This window comes from Scylla paramamosain, chromosome 6, assembly GCF_035594125.1.
Source record: "Scylla paramamosain isolate STU-SP2022 chromosome 6, ASM3559412v1, whole genome shotgun sequence".
NCBI lineage: Eukaryota > Metazoa > Arthropoda > Malacostraca > Decapoda > Portunidae > Scylla > Scylla paramamosain.
Window position 1 is genome coordinate 31,684,479 of NC_087156.1, and position 19,994 is coordinate 31,704,472.

The 19,994-nt window shown below is 38.3% G+C and overlaps 1 protein-coding gene across 1 annotated transcript in view; it reads left to right on the forward strand.

The window, feature by feature from the left end:
- Window positions 1-19,994, forward strand: part of LOC135101071 (constitutive coactivator of PPAR-gamma-like protein 1) — an 82,031-nt gene that overhangs the window by 19,730 nt on the left and 42,307 nt on the right. The window contains 8 exon segments of the mRNA XM_064004644.1: window positions 9,395-9,562; window positions 11,080-11,132; window positions 11,134-11,276; window positions 11,836-11,912; window positions 12,471-12,965; window positions 13,631-13,701; window positions 15,542-15,582; window positions 17,147-17,304. Of these exon segments, the coding sequence (XP_063860714.1) occupies window positions 9,395-9,562; window positions 11,080-11,132; window positions 11,134-11,276; window positions 11,836-11,912; window positions 12,471-12,965; window positions 13,631-13,701; window positions 15,542-15,582; window positions 17,147-17,304 (1,206 nt within the window).

A 19,994-nucleotide genomic window follows, 5' to 3' on the forward strand; every position in this document is an offset into this window, starting at 1 on the left:
TCTCTCTCTCTCTCTCTCTCTCTCTCTCTCTCTCTCTCTCTCTCTCTCTCTCTCTCTCTCACACACACACACACACACACACACACACACACACACACACACACACACACACACACACACACACACACACACACACACAGAGAGAGAGAGAGAGAGAGAGAGAGAGAGAGAGAGAGAGAGAGATTTCTGGATACTTCCTCTCTCCCTCCAATTCTTCACTCACTCCTCATCCTTGCTGCTTATATTTATTCTTTCTACTTTCTTCCCATCCTCCCACCAACCTGCTCCACCATCCTGCTCCACCATTCCTCCACTTCTTTGCCCCATGTACTCTCCTTCCCCAGTTATATCCATTCCTTCCCCTTTTTTCCTTCCCTTTCCCTTCCTTTTTAGTCTTGTTTCAAAGCTCCCTCCCTGTCACCTCTCCTCCCTCTCATCTGTCAGAGATAAGGGAGAGAGAGAGAGAGAGAGAGAGAGAGAGAAAATTTCTCAGTACTTCCTCTCTCCCTTTAATTCTTCACTCACTCCTCACCCTTGTTGCTTATATTTATTCTTTCTACTTTCTCCCCATCCTCCCATCATCCTCCACCATTCCTCCACTTCCTTGCCCATGTACTCTCTTTCCTTCCCTGGGTATGTCCTTCCTCTTTTGATATCCTTCCTCTTTTGTCTTGTCTCAAACCTCCTACCCTGTCACCTCCCCTCCCCTTATCTGTCAGATATAAGTGACAAGGGAGAGAGAGAGAGAGAGAGAGAGAGAGAGAGAGAGAGAGAGAGAGAGAGAGAGAGAGAGAGAGAGAGAGAGAGAGAGGGTAGGGGATGGAAGGAGAGAGGGAAGGGAGAGGAGGGCAGGGAAGGGGGGAGGACAGGGAAGGAAAGAGAAAGAGAGAGAAGAGAAGAGAGATCATCTTTGCCTTGATCGTTACAGGACTGACTAGTTCAAGAGGGTCTTACATTGAACTGACCACCCCAAGTGTTCCCCTCTTTGTCATTGGATTTTGCTGCACTTGAACTCTCACAACTAATTGATCCTTTTCTAGATCCCACAACATTCCCAGAGCCCATTCTGTAGGAAGTGCATCCTTACTTAGATCCACCTTCTTTACTCCTGTGTGTCCCTCTTCTACCAGGACTGATTGTACTGTGTCCTTATGGTTACTAACCCACTTTGTTAGACAAAGTCCTCTTCTTGTGAGCACTTGTTAAAGATTGAGTAATCCTGGATGCCTCTTCAGTGGAGGGTACCAAAAGTAGTAAGTTGTCCACATTCCTCTTCACCCTTATAATGGCCATGTGATATTCATCCTCACAATCAGTCAAAGTTCTTTATAGTGAGTAAGCAGCACAGTAGGTACTCCATACACCTCCAAAGAGATGTACTGTCATTCAGGAGGTGCGTTGTACCTTCCTTAAGTCCCCATCTTTCCACCAAAGAAATCTTAAGGCACCTTGGTGTAGAGGGGGCAAGCCAACTTGATGAAACGTTGCCTCCACATCAGCCATCACAGCAATTCATTCGCTTCAGAAGCACAGAAGGACATCCACCAGTTTTGTTGTTCAGGTTGGGTCCCTGTTTCACCCTGTCATTGAGGGGAAGTGCCATTATACTTTGCAGCACAATCAAATACAACCCTCATTTTATTGGATTTGTCTGGGTTCTGCACTGGGTGGTGAGTCAGGTACTAGGTTACTCCTTGTGGTCCTTCATGTTCAGTCCACTTGCACCAGCTCAGCTTAACCTTTTAACTGCAGTTGTTCTATCTTTCCTGCATATTGTTGTCTGAGGTCCGGATCCCTGGCGAGGCATCATTTCAGTCCCTTCAAACATTTCTGCGCCATCTCAGTGTATGGCATACCTGGTTCTTCATCCCAAAATGGTATGGGTAACTTGTAATGACCTGCTACCATTCTGATGGTGGATGTCCACATTTGCAGCACTTCTGTCCTCCAGTGGTGTCGCTGAGTCGTTGCCCTCTGAATGCCATGTTTCTTTGCCCTCCCAGAGTTTTCATACTAGGGACATCACCAGGCATTCGTGGGCTGTCTCCAATTTTGTATCAGTATAGGTAGCGACAGCTTCTAGGCAATTGTAGCCTATGAGTCCATTGACGGTTCATCCAAAGTGGTACTGAACAGCAAATGGCACACCCTCTGCTCCTGTTTGAACCTCCAGTGGTATCAATGCTTGCAAGTGCGTCCAATCCTATAAGAAGTTCTACTTAATAATATCACTTTCAGGTATCTCCAATCCCCTAAGGTAGTTCCATATTCCAATTTCATGTTTCATTGCCACTGTTCCACTAAAGGGCTGATGGGTAGAGCTTTGATCACTGTGACTGGTAATGTCATCTCGCGGCGTTTTGCCGTCGTCTGGGGCTCATAAAAACTAATGTCACCTCTTTGGCATGATCATCATCTCTGCAGTTCATAGTGTTCATTGTAAGCAGTACAGTTGGCTCATCTGCCTCCACAAACTGTGCAAGTATTCGGAGTAAAGGATCCTGGTACTGCCTGGATCCAGAAGTGACTTCATGCATACCAAGGCTGCTCCAGGCTCCTGTCTTCTAACTGCAGCTGCAATTGCTGGGAGGGCTACCTTTTTTATTGTCTTGATTGCAATAGTCAGTCATATTTACCCTCCACCCTCTTATGGTTTGTTGTGGGCTGCAGTTCCTTGAGGCATCAGTGATCCCTCATCTCTCTTGTAATACATTTATCTCATTGCAAAGGTCATCTGCCTACTGATCTGCCTCCCCTTTTATCCATGCACGGTCAGACACCTTCATGTGACCAAGGTGCAGCCACCATGAGTGGTTCTCACTCCATCCTGGAATATTACACAGGTTTATGTATTCTACATTCTGTGGCTCTGTGGTTAGTCTTCAGACAGTTAAAACAGGCATAATATTAGTGCCCAATGTCTTTGCATCTTCACTGACATTCCTTTAGATGTTTCACATGCATGTAGGATATGTGGTGTCACTTGATCCCTTGTTCAAGCAAAGGGAACACTTAGACCTGGATGTGTTACTCTGCTGTCCCAGGGCTTAGGCCTGTACTTGCTTTCTGTATGTTGTTGTTGTTGTCAGTCCGACTGCGTATGCGTCAAGGGGCATCTTTATCCTCTCGCGTCAAGCTTGATGTGCTTCTGTTCCCCAATTTGGTGCTCCAGGCAGCCCGTATTGTCTGTTTGGTGGACAGCACGGTAGCTTCACCCATGTTGTCTCTTGGCGGGCAGCATGGTAGCTTCACCTGTGTGGTCAGTTTGATTCTTCCAAGTGGGCAGCATGGCAGCTTCACCCGTGTTGTCTGTTTAGTGGGCAGTGCAGCAGCTTCACCTGTGTTGTCTCTTGGTGGGCAGCGCAGCAGCTTCACCTGTGTCATCTCTTGGTGGGCAGCGCAGCAGCTTCACCCGTGTTATCTGTTTGGTGAGCAGCATGGCAGCTTCACCGTTGTTGTCTCTTGGTGGGACAGCACATCAGCTTCACCCCAAGTTGTCTGTTTGGTGGACAGCATGGCAGCTTCACCCATGTTGTCTCTTGGTGGGCAGTGCAGCGGCTTCACCTGTATTGTCTATTTGGTGGGCAGTGTGGCAGCTTCACCTGTGTTGTCTGTTTGGTGGGCAGCACAACAGCTTCACCCTTATTGTCTTGTTTGATGGGGAACGTGGCAGCTTTACCCATATTGTCTGTTTGGTGGGCAGTGTGGCAGTTTCACCTGTGTTGTCTCTTGGTGGGCAGTGTGGCAGCTTCACCTGTGTTGTCTCTTGGTGGACAGCAAGGCAGGTTCATTCATAATCATATAAAATGCTTAACACCATAAACGTATTCTTTTGTTGTACTATCACGTCTCTTTCATCAGTTTCAGCTACTCATTACAAATGTCATTACATCCTATCTACTGCACCATCTACTGCACACTTAATCTGTTGTACACTCACATATTGGGGGCTTTGTGAATGAGCATGGGTAACAGGTGTAGGACGCAGATCTGTATGTGGTGGTGGTGATCACCCTTCTGCTGTTAGGAGTATCATGAGCACCACAACACCTGACCATCACAAGGGTTCATTATGGCCCTATCCCATAGGTCAGCATCTTTTAGTGTAAACTTTGTCATCTCCACCCTCACAACCACACTCTCTCACCTTCTCTACCTTCTTATCTTCATTCCTTCATTTCCTCCCCTTCATCTTCACTTCTTCACTTCCTCCCCTTCCCTGCAATCAATAACAGAGAGAGAGAGAGAGAGAGGAGAGAGAGAGAAATTATTAGTAGTAATATTATTAGTTACAGTATTTGTGCTTAGTTTGCAATTGCTCCAATTCCACAGCTTATAAGCCCAGTTATAGAGGACTAGACGTCTGTACTATGATTGCATTTCTTTCAAGAAAAAAGTGTATCTAGTGCTCCGGCAAATACGGTAATTCTTCCAGTTCTGGAACCATCTTCATTGCCAGCCTTTGTATCCTTTCTAGTTTTTTTGACATGTTCATTCTTGTGGGGAAACCACACTGGTTCAGCATATTCCAGCTTTGGTCTAATCATAGTGGTAATTATCTTTCTCATCATATCTTTATTCATGTAGTGGAATGCTGTTCAGTATTTCTCACCATTCTATAAGTATCTCTGAATATCTTTTCAACACATTTCTTTGACTGTTGACTATCCTGTATTGTCACTCCCAGATCTTTCTCCTTGTACTTTTATTATTTCTCCATTTCCCATTTTATATGTTCATTTTGGTCTCCACTTTTTTTCCCATTTCCATTACATGATATTTTTTCACATCAAATTCCATCTCCCATTTCTTACTCCAGTCCCCAGATTTTATTAAAATCCTCTTGTAGAATTTCAGTCTTTGTTGTTTCTTATATGTCTTTGTAAATTTGCATCATCTGCAAACAAACTCATGTAACTCTTTACTCCTTCAGGCATATCATTTTTATAGATCTGGAAAAGTATTGGTGCCAGTACTGATTCTTGGGGTACTCTACTATCTACTAATTCTCCATTTCAATTTTACATTTACTACTCTTTCCTTTAAGTAATTTTTTACCCAGTTTTTTTTTTATTTTTCCATTTAATCCTTCTATTTTTTCTACCTTCCATAGTTGCCTCATGTGGGGAAGTTTGTTAAAAGCTTTTTTCTTTAGATCTAAAATGCACACAGTCTACCCATCCATCCCTCTCCTGTGTTATATCAGTCACTCTCATATAGAAGCTCATCAAATTTGTTACACATGATCAATTTTGTCTAAAATCGTACTATTTTTCTGTTATTATATCATGTTTTTTTCTAGAAATTTTGTCCACCGCTTCTTTATCACTTTTCACAGATCTTATATACAATACTGGTCATTGATACTGGTCTGTAGTTTAGTGGTTCTTCTTTCTTTCCACTTTTATAAATTAGTACTATGTCTGCTCTCTTTCATTCCTTAGGCACTCTTCCGGTTGATAATGAGCACTTTATAATTATGTCATATACTGGTTCACTTAACCACAGATTTGCAGAGGGTAATGTGTCTAGATAAATTATCATTTCAGTCATTTGATTCAAGTGAGACCACTGTCTCCCACCAGTAAATGAACCAGTGCCTGTAGTCAGCACAGTTAAACATTTTTATTCCTCAAAATAGAGATATTTTTAACAGTTTGAATGATCATCAAAGATTTGGCTCTCTAAAGGTATGATAGTAAATGTTTATCAGTACAGTCAAGTCACTGCTAATGCACAATGTTCCAAGACAAATTGCATCTAATGCAGGGGTCAGTTAGCTTCCAAGTCATACTCTAACATGAGGATTTTAAAACTTAACACAGGGATGGGCTGCATCAAGCTGCAAAGAAGTCCATAACATGAGTATGTTAATGCTGATGTTGTAAAACAAGTGCCCTGCTGTTACTGCTAGTCCCTCCATCCATAGCAATGCTAGTTTATTGAGGAGGAGCCAGGCTGCCACTGCATACTGCCATCATATATAGTGATGCGAGTTTAGTGAGGAGAAGGATTTGCTGTAGCTGCCACTGCTTCCACTGCCACTGTCATACATAGTGATGCAAGTTCAGTGAAGAGAAGGGCAGGCTGCCGCCACCACTATCATGAATAATGATGTAAGTTTAGTGAGAAGGGATGGCTGCTGCTGCCACTGCCACCACCACCACCACCACCACACACCATCAACCACAAACCACCACCAAGTGTTGCTCTGCCATGATAGTTGTGGCGAGTGACACATTGCTATAAATGATTGTGTTTTCAATATGTGGAGCTTTATCTGCATTCTGATCACACTTGTGTTCATAATTTTTTTTTCACATAATGTAATTACATATTTTAGCATTCATACGAACAGCTGCTGGAAAATAACAAGCACAAGTAAAACATGTAATAAACATTTTTTTTAACATCTTCAATTCATCTTGTAATACCACTTTCCTTTTTGTTTGGTCAAGTTTTTACAATACATCTTGATTCTATAGTCACTGCTGAGTCTGATGGTGTCAACTAGAACTGGCTATCCCATACATGAAGTGAGTTATGGCATATAACAAAAACATTCCTCACTCGAGCATGCAAAATGTGACTTGACGTGAGTGCTAGCGAGAGAGCAGTGCAGCCAATCAGCTGTGAGCTTACAAGCCTACCCAGGCACCAAGAATCTAACTTAAGTGAATGTACTACAGTAGCCACAATTAGGCAACATGGTCATGAAATCACACACTACTGGCAAGTCACTACACTGGTGGACTAGTCAGTTACCAGTTGCAGCTCCTGCAATAGTGGCAAGTAAAGTCACCTCATGTGACTGCAGCTTAAACAATGGCTCAGGATAGTTTTGAATGATTGTTGCTATTCTTTATCAGTTCTTATTCATTATTCTTTTGATGTTTTATGAATTCCTGTGTATTTATACAGTATTTCCCACCATATAAGACGCACTAGAAAAAAAATGCTCCAAAAATCATCCTGCATCTTATACCCCGATGGTTAGGTTGGGGTAGGCCTATGGGTTATGCTTACTGGTTCTAGAGTAACACCTAGACATCACTGTTTGACTCCAGAATGAAATATATATGTTTATATATTATTAGATAATGATTACAAATTGAAATAGTGCTGAAATTTACTAGATAGTTATTATGAACCAAAATAATGCTAAAACATAAAAGGTAACTGCTGTAACTCTGAAGCACATCACTCGATGACCTTATGTGAATAAAATTCGTGGTAAATTTATTAAGGTAATGAATAGCTTTATGCTGAAGTTATAGCCATAATTTGTATGAAGAAAGTGGCTTTAGCTGATTACACTTCATGCACTTACTATGAAACACAGCTGTGCGTGCAACCTATAACATCAAAATCAAGATCAGAGACCTTATGCGCAGGGAGTGTTTTGTTTACCATTTCAAGTCGACAACTGCTCAGGGTAGGAGCACTGTAACCCTTCAGCTAATAGTGCAACATCTTGAACACAGAGAAAGATAGGAAGCAACATAAGGTTAGTATCATAGTCATAATTGTTCAGCGACAGTTATAATCACTGATAAACTGGTATGATATTTTCTGCTCTTCTGTGTTGGTTTGAGCTGCAACTTGGACCAAAGCCTAATTGAGTGGCAGTCCATGAAATTCAGGGAAAATTGGGGCTTATTTTTATTTCTTGTAAATATCCCCTACCAAATAATAAGTGCCGCCTTATATGGCAGGAAATAACAGTAATCTGCAATTATATCCATAAAAAGAATTTTGAATAGTAAGGGTAAGCTGGAAATAGTTTATTTTGAATTTTAAGGGACCTGCCTCAGCCAGGTTTAAACCAAAGTCATTTTCTGTCCTTGCTTTCATTAAAACTAGTGCAAATTGTGTCTAAAGTTGGCTGACAGCAGAACCAAATCCTCATGTTAGCGGTGACCTGACTATATATAAAGATATTTCATGATGGCCTAATTAATTTTTCTGAAGTTCATAGCTGCACAGTCTTTTTTCTTGATGGTATGTCCTATCACATGGTTAAGAAACTCACCAGGTGACTTGTTGACCACCTTAGCATCCTTCAGTTGTTAAGCTAGTCCTGATCTTTATCTCATTGATTACGCATAGGATGTGATGAAAAGTAAGCTCCAGTCTTGTGGCATATCAAGCCTCAGGAGACTATAATTCACTACTGAAAAAGTGTGGGTGAAAGATATAGAATGAGATACTTAATACAGTAAAATCCCTCTCATCCGGCATTCGAGTATCCGGCACATTTTTCCCCGAGCCTTAAAATCAATAAAAAATCAATGTGTACTCATAAAATCGATTAAAATTCCTGCGTGAGGCATACTTTGTCCCCTCGCCACCAGAGTGCACTGCTTTGCGCCACCCACAGCCCACTGCGCTGTGTTTACTCGGTGACTCAGTCCCACATGTGCACTGTTTATCGCCTGACGCCTTCATCATGTCTAAAGTTGTAGAAAACAGGAAGTGTGTTGTGCTTACACTTAAGCAGCTGATCAGATCAGCTGCTGATTAAGATCAGCTGATCTTTGTTATGGTAAGATGCGTGAGTGGACATAATTTCACTTCTATTCAAGTATCCGGCAATATTCAAGTATCCGGCATGTCAGTGGTCCCGTTGATGCCGGATAAGAGGGACTTTACTGTAAATTACTGACAGCATGACTAAACAGAGGGTCATTATAAGCCAGGGGACCATTACAAAGGAATAAAAGATTATTGCAAATATTACCTTTGGTTTTATTGTTGCTTTTTGTTTGGATGTCAAAATTTTGTGCAGCAGGTGTGGTGAAGTTCTAGAAATGTTATGCATTGACTAAACATTTTTATTCCATTGAATTAAAAAATCCGCAAAAAAAATGTTGAATAACCATGCACTTTTGATATTTTTTTTTCAGTAATGGATTTAATTTGACTGGTAGTTTGCTTCTTAAAAGTAAAATTATGTTTACAGTCCCATGCTTTCATGTCAAAACTTTTTTTAAATGCATTTTGTTTTGTCAGCCATCATAGCTTTGCCAAGATTATCCTTTTTTTTTTTAATACAGTATAGTAATTCTTATGTACAAGTATGTAAATGAATAAAATGTTGTAACTGTTCAGTGATGCCTTCTTTATCTAAACTCTTTCTGTATTGTTGTGTAAAATGTTACAATTACAAAAATAGTTTTGGAAAGTTTCATGAAAATTGGGGAAAATAGCAAACAATTATATGAGCTTTGAAAGTAATACAATGTTACTGCACAGCAGTACACTTTCATTAAATGATTGATCAAAGGCTAATTCACCCAGCAAAAAGATAAGTCTTTGTTTTTATTTTATTTTATTTTTATTTATTTTTTTTTATTAACCTATTTTCTACTTACGTCATTTTTTTTTTTTACAGGGTTCCCTAGAGACCAAAGAGTTTATCCTAGACGAGGTGGCCCGAGGTTTGGGTCTTCAGCGCAACTATTTCTGCTTACTGGCTGCACTCTTAGGAAATTATTTGCTTACAGAGATAGATCTTAAGGATTTTTATGCATCACTGATTCCAGGTTATGACAAACAGCAGGTAAGTTTAAAAAATCTAGTCATGTCCATTTGATTCAAATAATTAACATTTATCTTGTCCATAATCTAAAGTATAGACTTATTATGAGTGGTAATAAATAAGAGATTGATGATTAAGTTTTACTTTGTGTTTGGGAATGTTTGATGACGTGTGTGGTGCATGCATGTCTATGTGTACTATCTCAGCCATCACTCTTTGTGTGGATGTCAGCCTGGTGCATAGATCTATGGACCTTCTGAATATATTTTGTACTTAAGTTATTGCTTCATTAGTTTCCACAGGAGGAGCATATTTATTCACTTCATATTCTCTTTTCTAAATGTAGAGAGAACATTGGCTGGACAGGCACATCAGTGTATGTTAAGATGGTTTGGGGATGTAGAGAGAACGGAGGACAGAAAACTTATAAAGAGGATAATGGTGTTACATGTGAGTGATGGAAAGTTAAAAGGAAGACTTCACCTGGAGTGGATGAATTGTGTGATTGCATGATGACATATTCCTCCACTACACTCACCAACTAGTTCTTTGTATTATTGATATTATTATTTATTTTCTCTTTTTATGCAACTTGAAAGGAATTTAAGGGTGGAGGCCTGCAAACTGATCCAACCAAAGTAAACAGTAGTGCATAATTGTACTGGGAGGCATTGCCACACTGTCCAAGTGTTCTCAAGAGTTTAAAAAACACTGGATAGACCGGCTTCCTTATATTAACATAAACTGTATACAGAATGTAGAGCCATGATCAGCTAGGCCAGAGGCAAGCTGTGACACAGAGATCTTGCCAAAGCAAAAGGGTATGAGAAGCATCCTAAATGGATAAAATATATAAATGATAAATAAGAATAGTAATTATGCTGATAATCATAATAATGATAAAAAGAAAATGAACTTACATGCTATCATATTGCTTGGCCACACCTCAACTGCAGTGTTGTAACAAATAAAACATGAAATAAAAGGTAACACAAGGCACTCTGGGTGACATGCTGGTCACATCAATAGAAAAATAATTAAAGGTACATGTGTATATACCTCTGACAAAAGGCACAATGATGATGATAATAATAATAATAATAATAATAATAATAATAATAATAATAATAATAATGTGAAATATGTGCTTATCTTTGTAAGACAAAAGAAATAATACAAATAATTACAACCAAATAAACAAAACAATATCAAAATGTAATGTGTGATTTTTTTTCTTTATTTAATTTAGAAAAGGATTGTGTGGTGTAGTTTAAAAAGTAAGAGATGAATGTATTGGAGGGCATGCTGGTACCTTCTGTGTAAGTGTAGCACTGAAAAAAAAATAGATAAATAAGAAATTAAAAAAATTAATAAAGGGACAAGCACTGTCAGCATTGTAACCACGAAATGGCAGAAGTTGAGACCATCATAAACTTCAAGATATATAGCACCAACACATTGATTTGATAACAGTGATCAGAAATTTTTGTCCTAAAAACTTAGGTTTGTAACAACATCCATGTTTCATTACTCAACAGACGCCGCAGGAAGATGTCATACGTGCTGTAGTCAAGTTTATAGTGAATCAGATGTGATGTGAACAACTTGTTGACCATTGGAGCACAAGTGTTTGGCTCTGTAAGTGATCCTCGAGTGGCCAAGTTCAAGGAATCTGTACAGTACTTCCTCAATGGCACAAAGGATGGTTTTCTTCGTTATAAGCCATTTCCTTCAGGTTTGTCTACATTTTTATATCTTTTGTTAAAAATCAAGTCTCTGAGTAGCAGTGTAACTTAATTTAAAAGATTGTTGGATCAGCTATAGTGTGTCATGACCAGGTTACATTGTTAAAAGAAGCAGAGAAGGCAGTAGTGGAAAGTGTTATATCTTAATTAATTCTGATTACAAAGTTTGATGAGTGATGTTTTCAAGCCTTATATTAGTCATTTTGTTGTTTTCCCTTGCCTTATACTTTGAATTTGTATCAGGCTTAGTAAGTATGCACACAATACTCTCTCTCTCTCTCTCTCTCTCTCTCTCTCTCTCTCTCTCTCTCTCTCTCTCTCTCTCTCTCTCTCTCTCTCTCTCTCTCTCTCTCTCTCTCTCTCTCTCTCTCTCTCTCTCTCTCTCTCTCTCTCTCTCTCTCTCTCTCTCTCTCTCTCTCTCTCACTCTCTCCTTACATCATTATATGTAAATATATATGCTTCTATATTCCATCTTATTCTGACTCCCATATAAGTATGTGTCATTAAATTTTCAAACAAGGAAAAATAGTGGTATGTTTCTTATGTAGGGAGGCGAGACTGTGGTCCCCGGCATGCTCCACACCACTACCACACCATGCATAGACCAGAGATAAGGGAGCCCAAGGTAATATATAATGCTTACAGCCTTCCTCAAGCTTGCTGCATCTTTATTTTACCAACCCATTCTTGAAAAATATTAAGGCCCAATGTATCATGAAAGATGTTTTCTATCTCACAAGTTTTTGTTATTGGCAAAGTGTTGCAGGTTTATTTTGCAATTTTATTGCAAAACCATTTTATTTTAAGCAAAAGCATCTCTTTATTTCAGTATCTGTATTCAACAAATAGTTATGTGAAAACTTGAATGATGTTACTCATCATAAACTAGTGAAAGTTATAGTTACATTAGTGATCTTATCACTGTCAGTAACTACAGCAGTGAACAGTTGTTATAAGTAAACTAAGTTTTCATGCTTTTATGTAATTATTTAGCTAATTGCTAATTTTATCATGATATTAATTTTCAAATGAGTATGTATCAATATCATAAATTGAAAGTAAAGTGTGACTTGGTCACTACTTTTGATTCTGTATGTCAGGTGGTTAAGTTGAATGTTTGTGATATGTGAAGTATGAATGGGTGCATGTTGAGCATTGAGACATAACAGGAAGTGTCCCACAGCAGTTTGAGGGCCCAAGCAGACTTGATACCTTCCCTAAGTGTGGAGAGGGGTCAGGTTTACCTGTCCCAGGTTTGGCTGTTGTTCCTGAGAAGGAGAATGGGGAAAATGGCAGCGGGACTGCCAACCTCGTGACACCTCCTCAAATTGTAATTGAAGTGACAGGCCCTGGGAGCCCCCAGAACAACAGTCGAGGAGGCAGTGGCAGCGGCTCACGTTCTCCTGATGCTGCCCAGCTGGAACAAGCACTAGAGTCCCGTCTTGGTGGCTTTACTATTGTAGTGACTGGGGAAGATGATGAGCCACACCCAGCCAATGAGAATATTGATTGTGGGGAAAGGGAAACACAGATTGGGAGAGAGAATGAGAAAGTGGTGAATGAAGGAGGGCACCAAGAGGAGAGGGAGGAGGGGGAGGAGCAGCATCAGAAGGGGGACCTGACAGTACAGCCGGCCGACCTCGATGACCACCGACCACGACTCAGGTATATTATGTTAGTATCACAACTACACTGTAGCCGTGGAATCAATTAACTCAAACTTTATTCAAATTTATGATCTTGTTAAATTATCATATGCATGAGAATATAAATATGCATTTAAGCATATTTTCTCCATTTTATTTTTTGTAATGCAAGAATAGTTCAATTTCAGTTTTCACTTTTTATCTTACGGTAACTATTTTGCTTAATACTTGACTAATTTCACCCAGTTGAATTTATATTTAAGCACTTGCCTTGTTCTAAGTGTTTTATATACAGTCAATCCCCTGCATTCATGGATTCCCAGGGCAGAGACTTGCATAGAAAATTTGAAATCCATATTCACTCACTTTCACCTTTCTCATGCCTCCAAAAATTATATTGTGTTGCTGAGAAACAATGAAATGTGACAATGACATGATAAAAGTCATCCAACTTTACAGTTTTTTTTTATTCAGACCAGCAGCTACAGTGGCATATAACATGATCACTTTTCACTTTTTAGTTAATTTTTGTGATGATGGAACACACATCAGCTAATTTGATAAGTGCCATTTTCTTACCAACACTCAGTATGTTTACTTCAGCATATTAAATTCTAAATGCTGATACCATAATCAAGAGATACATAATTATTGTGCAGTTGATATATTGTAGTCTAGTACACACTGTGTACTACAGTCAGTGAACGCCAATCTTGCGTCGTGGTGGCACAGGCTACTCAGAGAGCACACTTTACTTGAGACCTCTCAGTAAGCATAAAGAATGGGCTGGAACAAATTGATTTATTGCCATCTCAAATTCATCTCTCCTCCTCACTCTTGCATGCCCATAGCAACAATGACCAGTATTGTGTAGGTCACTAGTGTCAGTCTTCATTGTGTTTGGTGACGCGTGATTGGCTCTGTTCTTGGGGTGAAACGCATTATGTTCTCTTCATGCTGTGGTGTTTGTAGTGATGAGTGCGAGACAGACAAGTCGTGCTGATATCATTCAGTCATAGATATTAATATGTTGGGCTTAAATGGTGTTGATATAGTAAATATGTAGATTTTAAAATGCAAAACTTGCTGAGTGTCATGTGAAAATTTGTCAAGGGAGGCAGTGAGGAATTGTCTTTTCACAAACACAGTGGTGGTACCCCTTTATCATTATCCCACAGCTTCTAGCTTCTCCATGAAGGTAGTTGGACTCTATTCTGACTCTTACAGCAAGGCAGCTGAAGGGAAGCAACAGGGATGCCACCACTGTGCCTCCTATTCTAACTCTTACAACAAGGTAGATGAAGAGAAACAGCAGGGATGCCACCATTGCCTGTATAAAGACAATTCCTCTGGCTCACTTGATGAATTTTTATATGAGGTTCTGGAAGTTTCGCATATTCCAATTCACACATTTTGCTATATCAACACCATCTAAGCCTGACATGAAAATCTATGATCGAATGATATCATCATGACTTGTTTGTCTCACACTCATAACAACAAACACCACAAAATGTGTTTCAGCTGAGAAAAAGACCGATTATGCGTCACCAAACACATGATGAATACTGACACCTTGTAATTAATACTGGTCATTGTTGCTATGGGTGTGAGTGAGGAGGAGAGATCCATTTGTGCCAATAAGTCAATTTGTCCCAGCTCATTTTACATACTTGCTGAGAGGCCTTAAATAAGACACACTCCCCAAGTAACCTTTGCAGACCCAACACTAGATCGGCATTCGCTGACTGTATGATTAGATAATTGCCACTACTCACCACTGCTTGTAAAAGCAGAGTAACTATTGCATGCAGTGGCACAAGCAAAAGTACCTAAACGTTTGCTTTGAGTAATTGGAGGGTAAAGTTTATGTATTGTTTAAGAATAGTGCTATGTAATATATATATATATATATATATATACTATATAATTTTATTTATTTATTGTTTATATCTATCAGTATTAAGATCAAAACATTGCTCTTCTAAATTCCACAAATAAAGAAAAAAACAAGATGAATAATAAAAATACCTATTTTTTATCAAAAGAAAATAATCATATCTGATAGAAACAAAGCTTGCAGATAATATTGGATCATATAAATAATGGAGAGTATAAGTCTTAATTTCATATTTCTTTAGAAAGATTTATAAGGATTTTTTTTTTCTCTTTTTTTTTTTTAACAAAACAAAATATAATTTTCCTTTGATGAATTACATAAATGTTCACTACTTCAACAAGGACAATGTTTTCTACTTCAACAAGGACAATGTTTTCATTTCATGCAGTTCTAATCATAACTACAAGTTTTTGTTTTTAGACTCATGTAGGCTTCACCACTACCTCTCTTCTATTTTCTAACATTGTGTTTCCACTTTTCCGGCCTCTCTAGTCACTTATGTTGAAGCAGTTCTCCACTAGTCTCTGAACAGTAGAGACCCATTTATGTAATGTTGAAGTATAGTGTAAGTCTTTGAAAATAACTTAGCTGACTGCAGCTGTAAAATCCACATCTTCTCTTAGCATGGTTAAGTAATCACTGAAACTCGACTGGCCATGTATCATGAGCAGCATGCTACACACTCACTGACTGGCTCTCATTTCCCAGAACTTGCACGCTTGTGCCTTGTGGACCCATGAGCAGCAAAAGTAAGCTGCATTTACATTTGTTTTTTGACTTTCAAATATGTAGAACCTTGGTTCATGAACGCCCCAGTTCACAAACAAATTGGATCATGAACTAGTTTTCCAAACAAATTTTAGCTTGGTTCATGAACGATGATTTGGGGTACAAAGACACATTACCCACAATTCATTGGAACCTCATGCTCAGTTGTGCGTTGGTACACTTGGCATAAACATTTGTTTGTGAGAGTGCTTTGTTCTTTTTTCCCTTTTTTGTGTTATTTTAGCCCTCATTATGCCACATAAGGAGGAGAAAAGTGTTAGATGTCACCACTGGCTCAGTCTTTTGGCCCAAATAACCTGAATTATTCTTTCAATTATTGTAAATTACAGTGCATTACCTGTAATGAGCACATATGGGGGAGGGTGAGTTGATAAAGACAAAAATTCATTATATCCAGAGAGAGAGAGAGAGAGAGAGAGAGAGAGAGAGAGAGAGAGAGAGAGAGAGATGACTTGTAGTTGTGTGTGTCAGCCAGTGACCTTGACAGCTGCCAATGACTCTCTCTCTCTCTCTCTCTCTCTCTCTCTCTCTCTCTCTCTCTCTCTCTCTCTCTCTCTCTCTCTCTCTCTCTCTCTCTCTCTCTCTCTCTCTCTCTCTCTCTCTCTCTCTCTCTCTCTCTCTCTCTCTCTCTCTCTCTCTCTCTCTCTCTCTCTCTCTCTCTCTCTCTCTCTCTCTCAATAAGGATGTTTCACTCTTGCTTTCTTGCATAGCATTCACTGGTTAAGTACCAAATATCTTAGGGTAATCATTTGTTGCAGTAGTCTCTCATAAATAACCAAAACAGCAAAAGTAAAAAAAAAACTGAATGTTAGGGGATGACTGTACACTTATTTTCATTTCAAGTGCATTATAAAACACTAAGTTTTCATTTCTAGTATCACTTAAAAATACAGCATTATCCCAGACATATCTCATAAGTATGATTATATTTTCAGATATAAATCCTTACCTTCATTTAATGATATGTTATAACAGTTGATGTTCTTAATCTTACTTCACATATCCTTCAGTATATTGTAGTTGTTTCAGCTTTATGTTGTGAACTTGGAATATCTATGTTTCAAACCAATTTTATTCAGCATTTTATAACAAATATGGCTTTTTTTTTTTTAACTACCTACAGTGGAACTGGGTTGTTCATAAGAAGTTTGAAGCTGTGATATTGGTTAGGATTCAATTATATTTCATTGAACTGGATTGTTTATCAAGCTTGAAGGCTTTCATGTATGTTATAAATTTGTTCTTAAAGTAACCAAAACATAGGGAATTGCCTGTTCAGGCAGTTCAAAGAGACATTTAGCATGTCTTACAAGTACGTGCTTGGTTGTATGCTTTGTTTATGAAAATATGGCTGTTTTTTGCTTTATTGTATATTAACTACATTTTTTTTTTAATTCATACCAAAATTTTCTATAAATTAGACATTAAGTTTTGAATAGGCAAACTACAACATGATAATATAAACATCATAACTGTAATAAAGATATTCTTGATGCCAAAGAAGCTAAGCGTGAGATACTGCAGGTGGCGGTTGTCTGGGGTCAACTGCTTCAGGCTCTCCTGGTGCTTCGCTCCTGTTGTCATCATCCTCCTCATCCAGCAATAGCTCAGCTGCGTCTCCTTATCGCCTTACCCCTGATGTGTCATGGGCAGCTCAGGTGTACCGCTCCAACCACACTTCAGTGAGTTGCCTCATGCCCAGTGTTCATCTGGTTCTCGTTAGTTTCTGCTCCTTCAACCAGCTAATCACTGGACATGACAGTAACTAGTGTCATCTCTTGTAGATATAACAGTAAGTGTATAATAGCATTTTACTTGAAGTTTCACCATTCATCATAGTTTCTAAAAATTATCTTGGTTAGCATCAAATGGAAAAGTTATTTTCATCCACAAGTAATTTCTATTGCTCTCTCTCTCTCTCTCTCTCTCTCTCTCTCTCTCTCTCTCTCTCTCTCTCTCTCTCTCTCTCTCTCTCTCTCTCTCTCTCTCTCTCTCTCTCTCTCTCTCTCTCTCTCTCTCTCTCTCTCTCTCTCTCTCTCTCTCTCTCTCCCTCCTTTAATGCCACCACCACCACCACCACCACCACTACTACTACCATGATTAGCCATGGGAAATGAAATACTGCAGCCTATTACACAGCTTTCATTCTTAGGGTTTGACCAACACTTAAAATTGGTGCTGAATGGGAGGGTTACAAAAGGTCTTTGTAAAATGCAGTATTATTCACATGCTGTGCTATGCTCTGTTTTCATCACAGTTTCTCATTTCAAAGGTGTGATGGCAGTTTGACAAGAAAATTGTATATATAGAACTGTGCATGTCAGTAGTGATTGATCATCACTACAGGTAAAAAACTGCTCTCAGTATCAAGATGAAAATCATATGCATACATATTTAAGCAATTAATTTGCACGAAAACTTTCAAAGTTCATCAGTAATTGTTATTTTGGAGAACTGCACCTTATATGCTTTCAAAATAGAAAAGTGAAATTAGTAAAGTGTGAAAGCATTTCTACCTTGCTTCTTGTTATCCAAATATTCTTTAAGATAATTATGTCTTATAAGATTATGTTATTATGGAAGCATAAAGACTATTATATCTTTCATATTTTGCAATAGTATAGGGTCTCTAAGGTGAAATAGAGGCAAGTATTCATTAGTGCTCAGCCAATGGGTGTTCATTCACTATAAAAAAGTAATTTTTCTGGAACACCATTTACTGAAGAACATTAGCCAAAGGATTGTTGCCATGATTGCCATGTGATAATTACAACCCTTCATGGCATGCAACACTTCACAATGCTTGCTTATCACTCACATGCATTCCACCTTACTTTATAAAGAACTATTTAACAACACTGTCTTTTTTTCCTGGATATATCAAGTTGTTTTTGTTAGTGATTTTTGTACTGATTGTTATGATTACAGAATGATTCCTGTTTCCAACAACTCAAAATACATTCTCAGAATCCATGCAGTTTTCATCTTTTAAAAAATTGAAATTCCTGATTCAGAAATTACCATACATTTTTAAATTTCCTTCCCATTTTGTACTTTTTTTTTTTTGAGATACATCTTAAAGATTATTACACATTTATAAATATGAATTCTTCTTTTGGTCTTCAGAATAAAGGACATTTTTTTATCCAAAGTTCAACTTTGCAAATCAAGATTAACAAATTATCCTTATTAAGATCTTAAGTCCTCAGAGAAATTTCTCTTGACCTCAATCTCTGTTCCAGTTAACAAGATTTATGCTCCAGTATTCCATGCTTTCATTCTGATGATCTAGATTTACCTTCCAGAAAATAGATGAATGTTATTTTTTATGTGTATAATTACAGTGCTACTTACCAATGGCATTACAAGATAAAATTAGGCAAAAGAGATAGACTTTTTTTTTATTTCTGGGCTCAAATTAGAAAGATTTATGTTTTTCAGAATCACTATAACATTTTTTATATATTTGTGCAATGATGGCTGTAATTAGCTGTAACTGTGGAGTCTTAAGTGTAATTCCATTAAGAGAAATGCATTCACACTTTACACACATTAAGATTGTTTTCCTCTCATTTTGATTCTCAGCATTATATTAAAGCAGAAAAAGAGCTGTTGCTAGGATCTTGAAACTTTGAAGATTTATCATAATCCAGAATTCTTTAGGCTTTCACACAATGGTAGTGCATCCAGTGCAATCCAGAAATCTTTAGTTTTTCATACAAAAATTACATTATTTTCAAGATATGTAATGTCATGTTATTTCAACTTTGGGGACACTGCTCTGCAAGCAGATGACAACAATGACAAGTCCAGAAACAAAATATCAGATCCATGGCTGTTCATAAAACACTTGCAGTTGTAGAGTTAGTGTCATATTCACAAAATTACCCTTGAAGAAAATTATTATTTTTCCATTCTGCACATGTATCAGTTTTTGCCATTGACTGGTTTATACCATATCTTAAGGAAGCACTTGCAACTTGCAAAATTTAACCATATAATAAATAACCTGTTCTTGTCAGTGTATCAGTAATAGCTTAGAGCTTAATCTTCCAATCTGATATTGCAAAGTGCCTTCAGATAGCTGTGTTTGTGTAAATTTGACTTATTGTTATAATATTATAGGATATGGCATGAGATGTTTGTTCTCACCTTTCAGTGGGCAAACATTAGTAATGCACAAAATTTAGCTACACATTACATTAAAAACCCAGATCTGTCTAGCAGGAAAATTGGTAGTTAAGTTTCTCAAATTCTCAAGTCATAAGTTTATACTTATCGTATCATGGAAGAGTTACAACACATGCACAAGGCACCCAACAGTGATTTGCGTATACAGTGCTGGACACCCATGTTACAACACTAGTAGCAC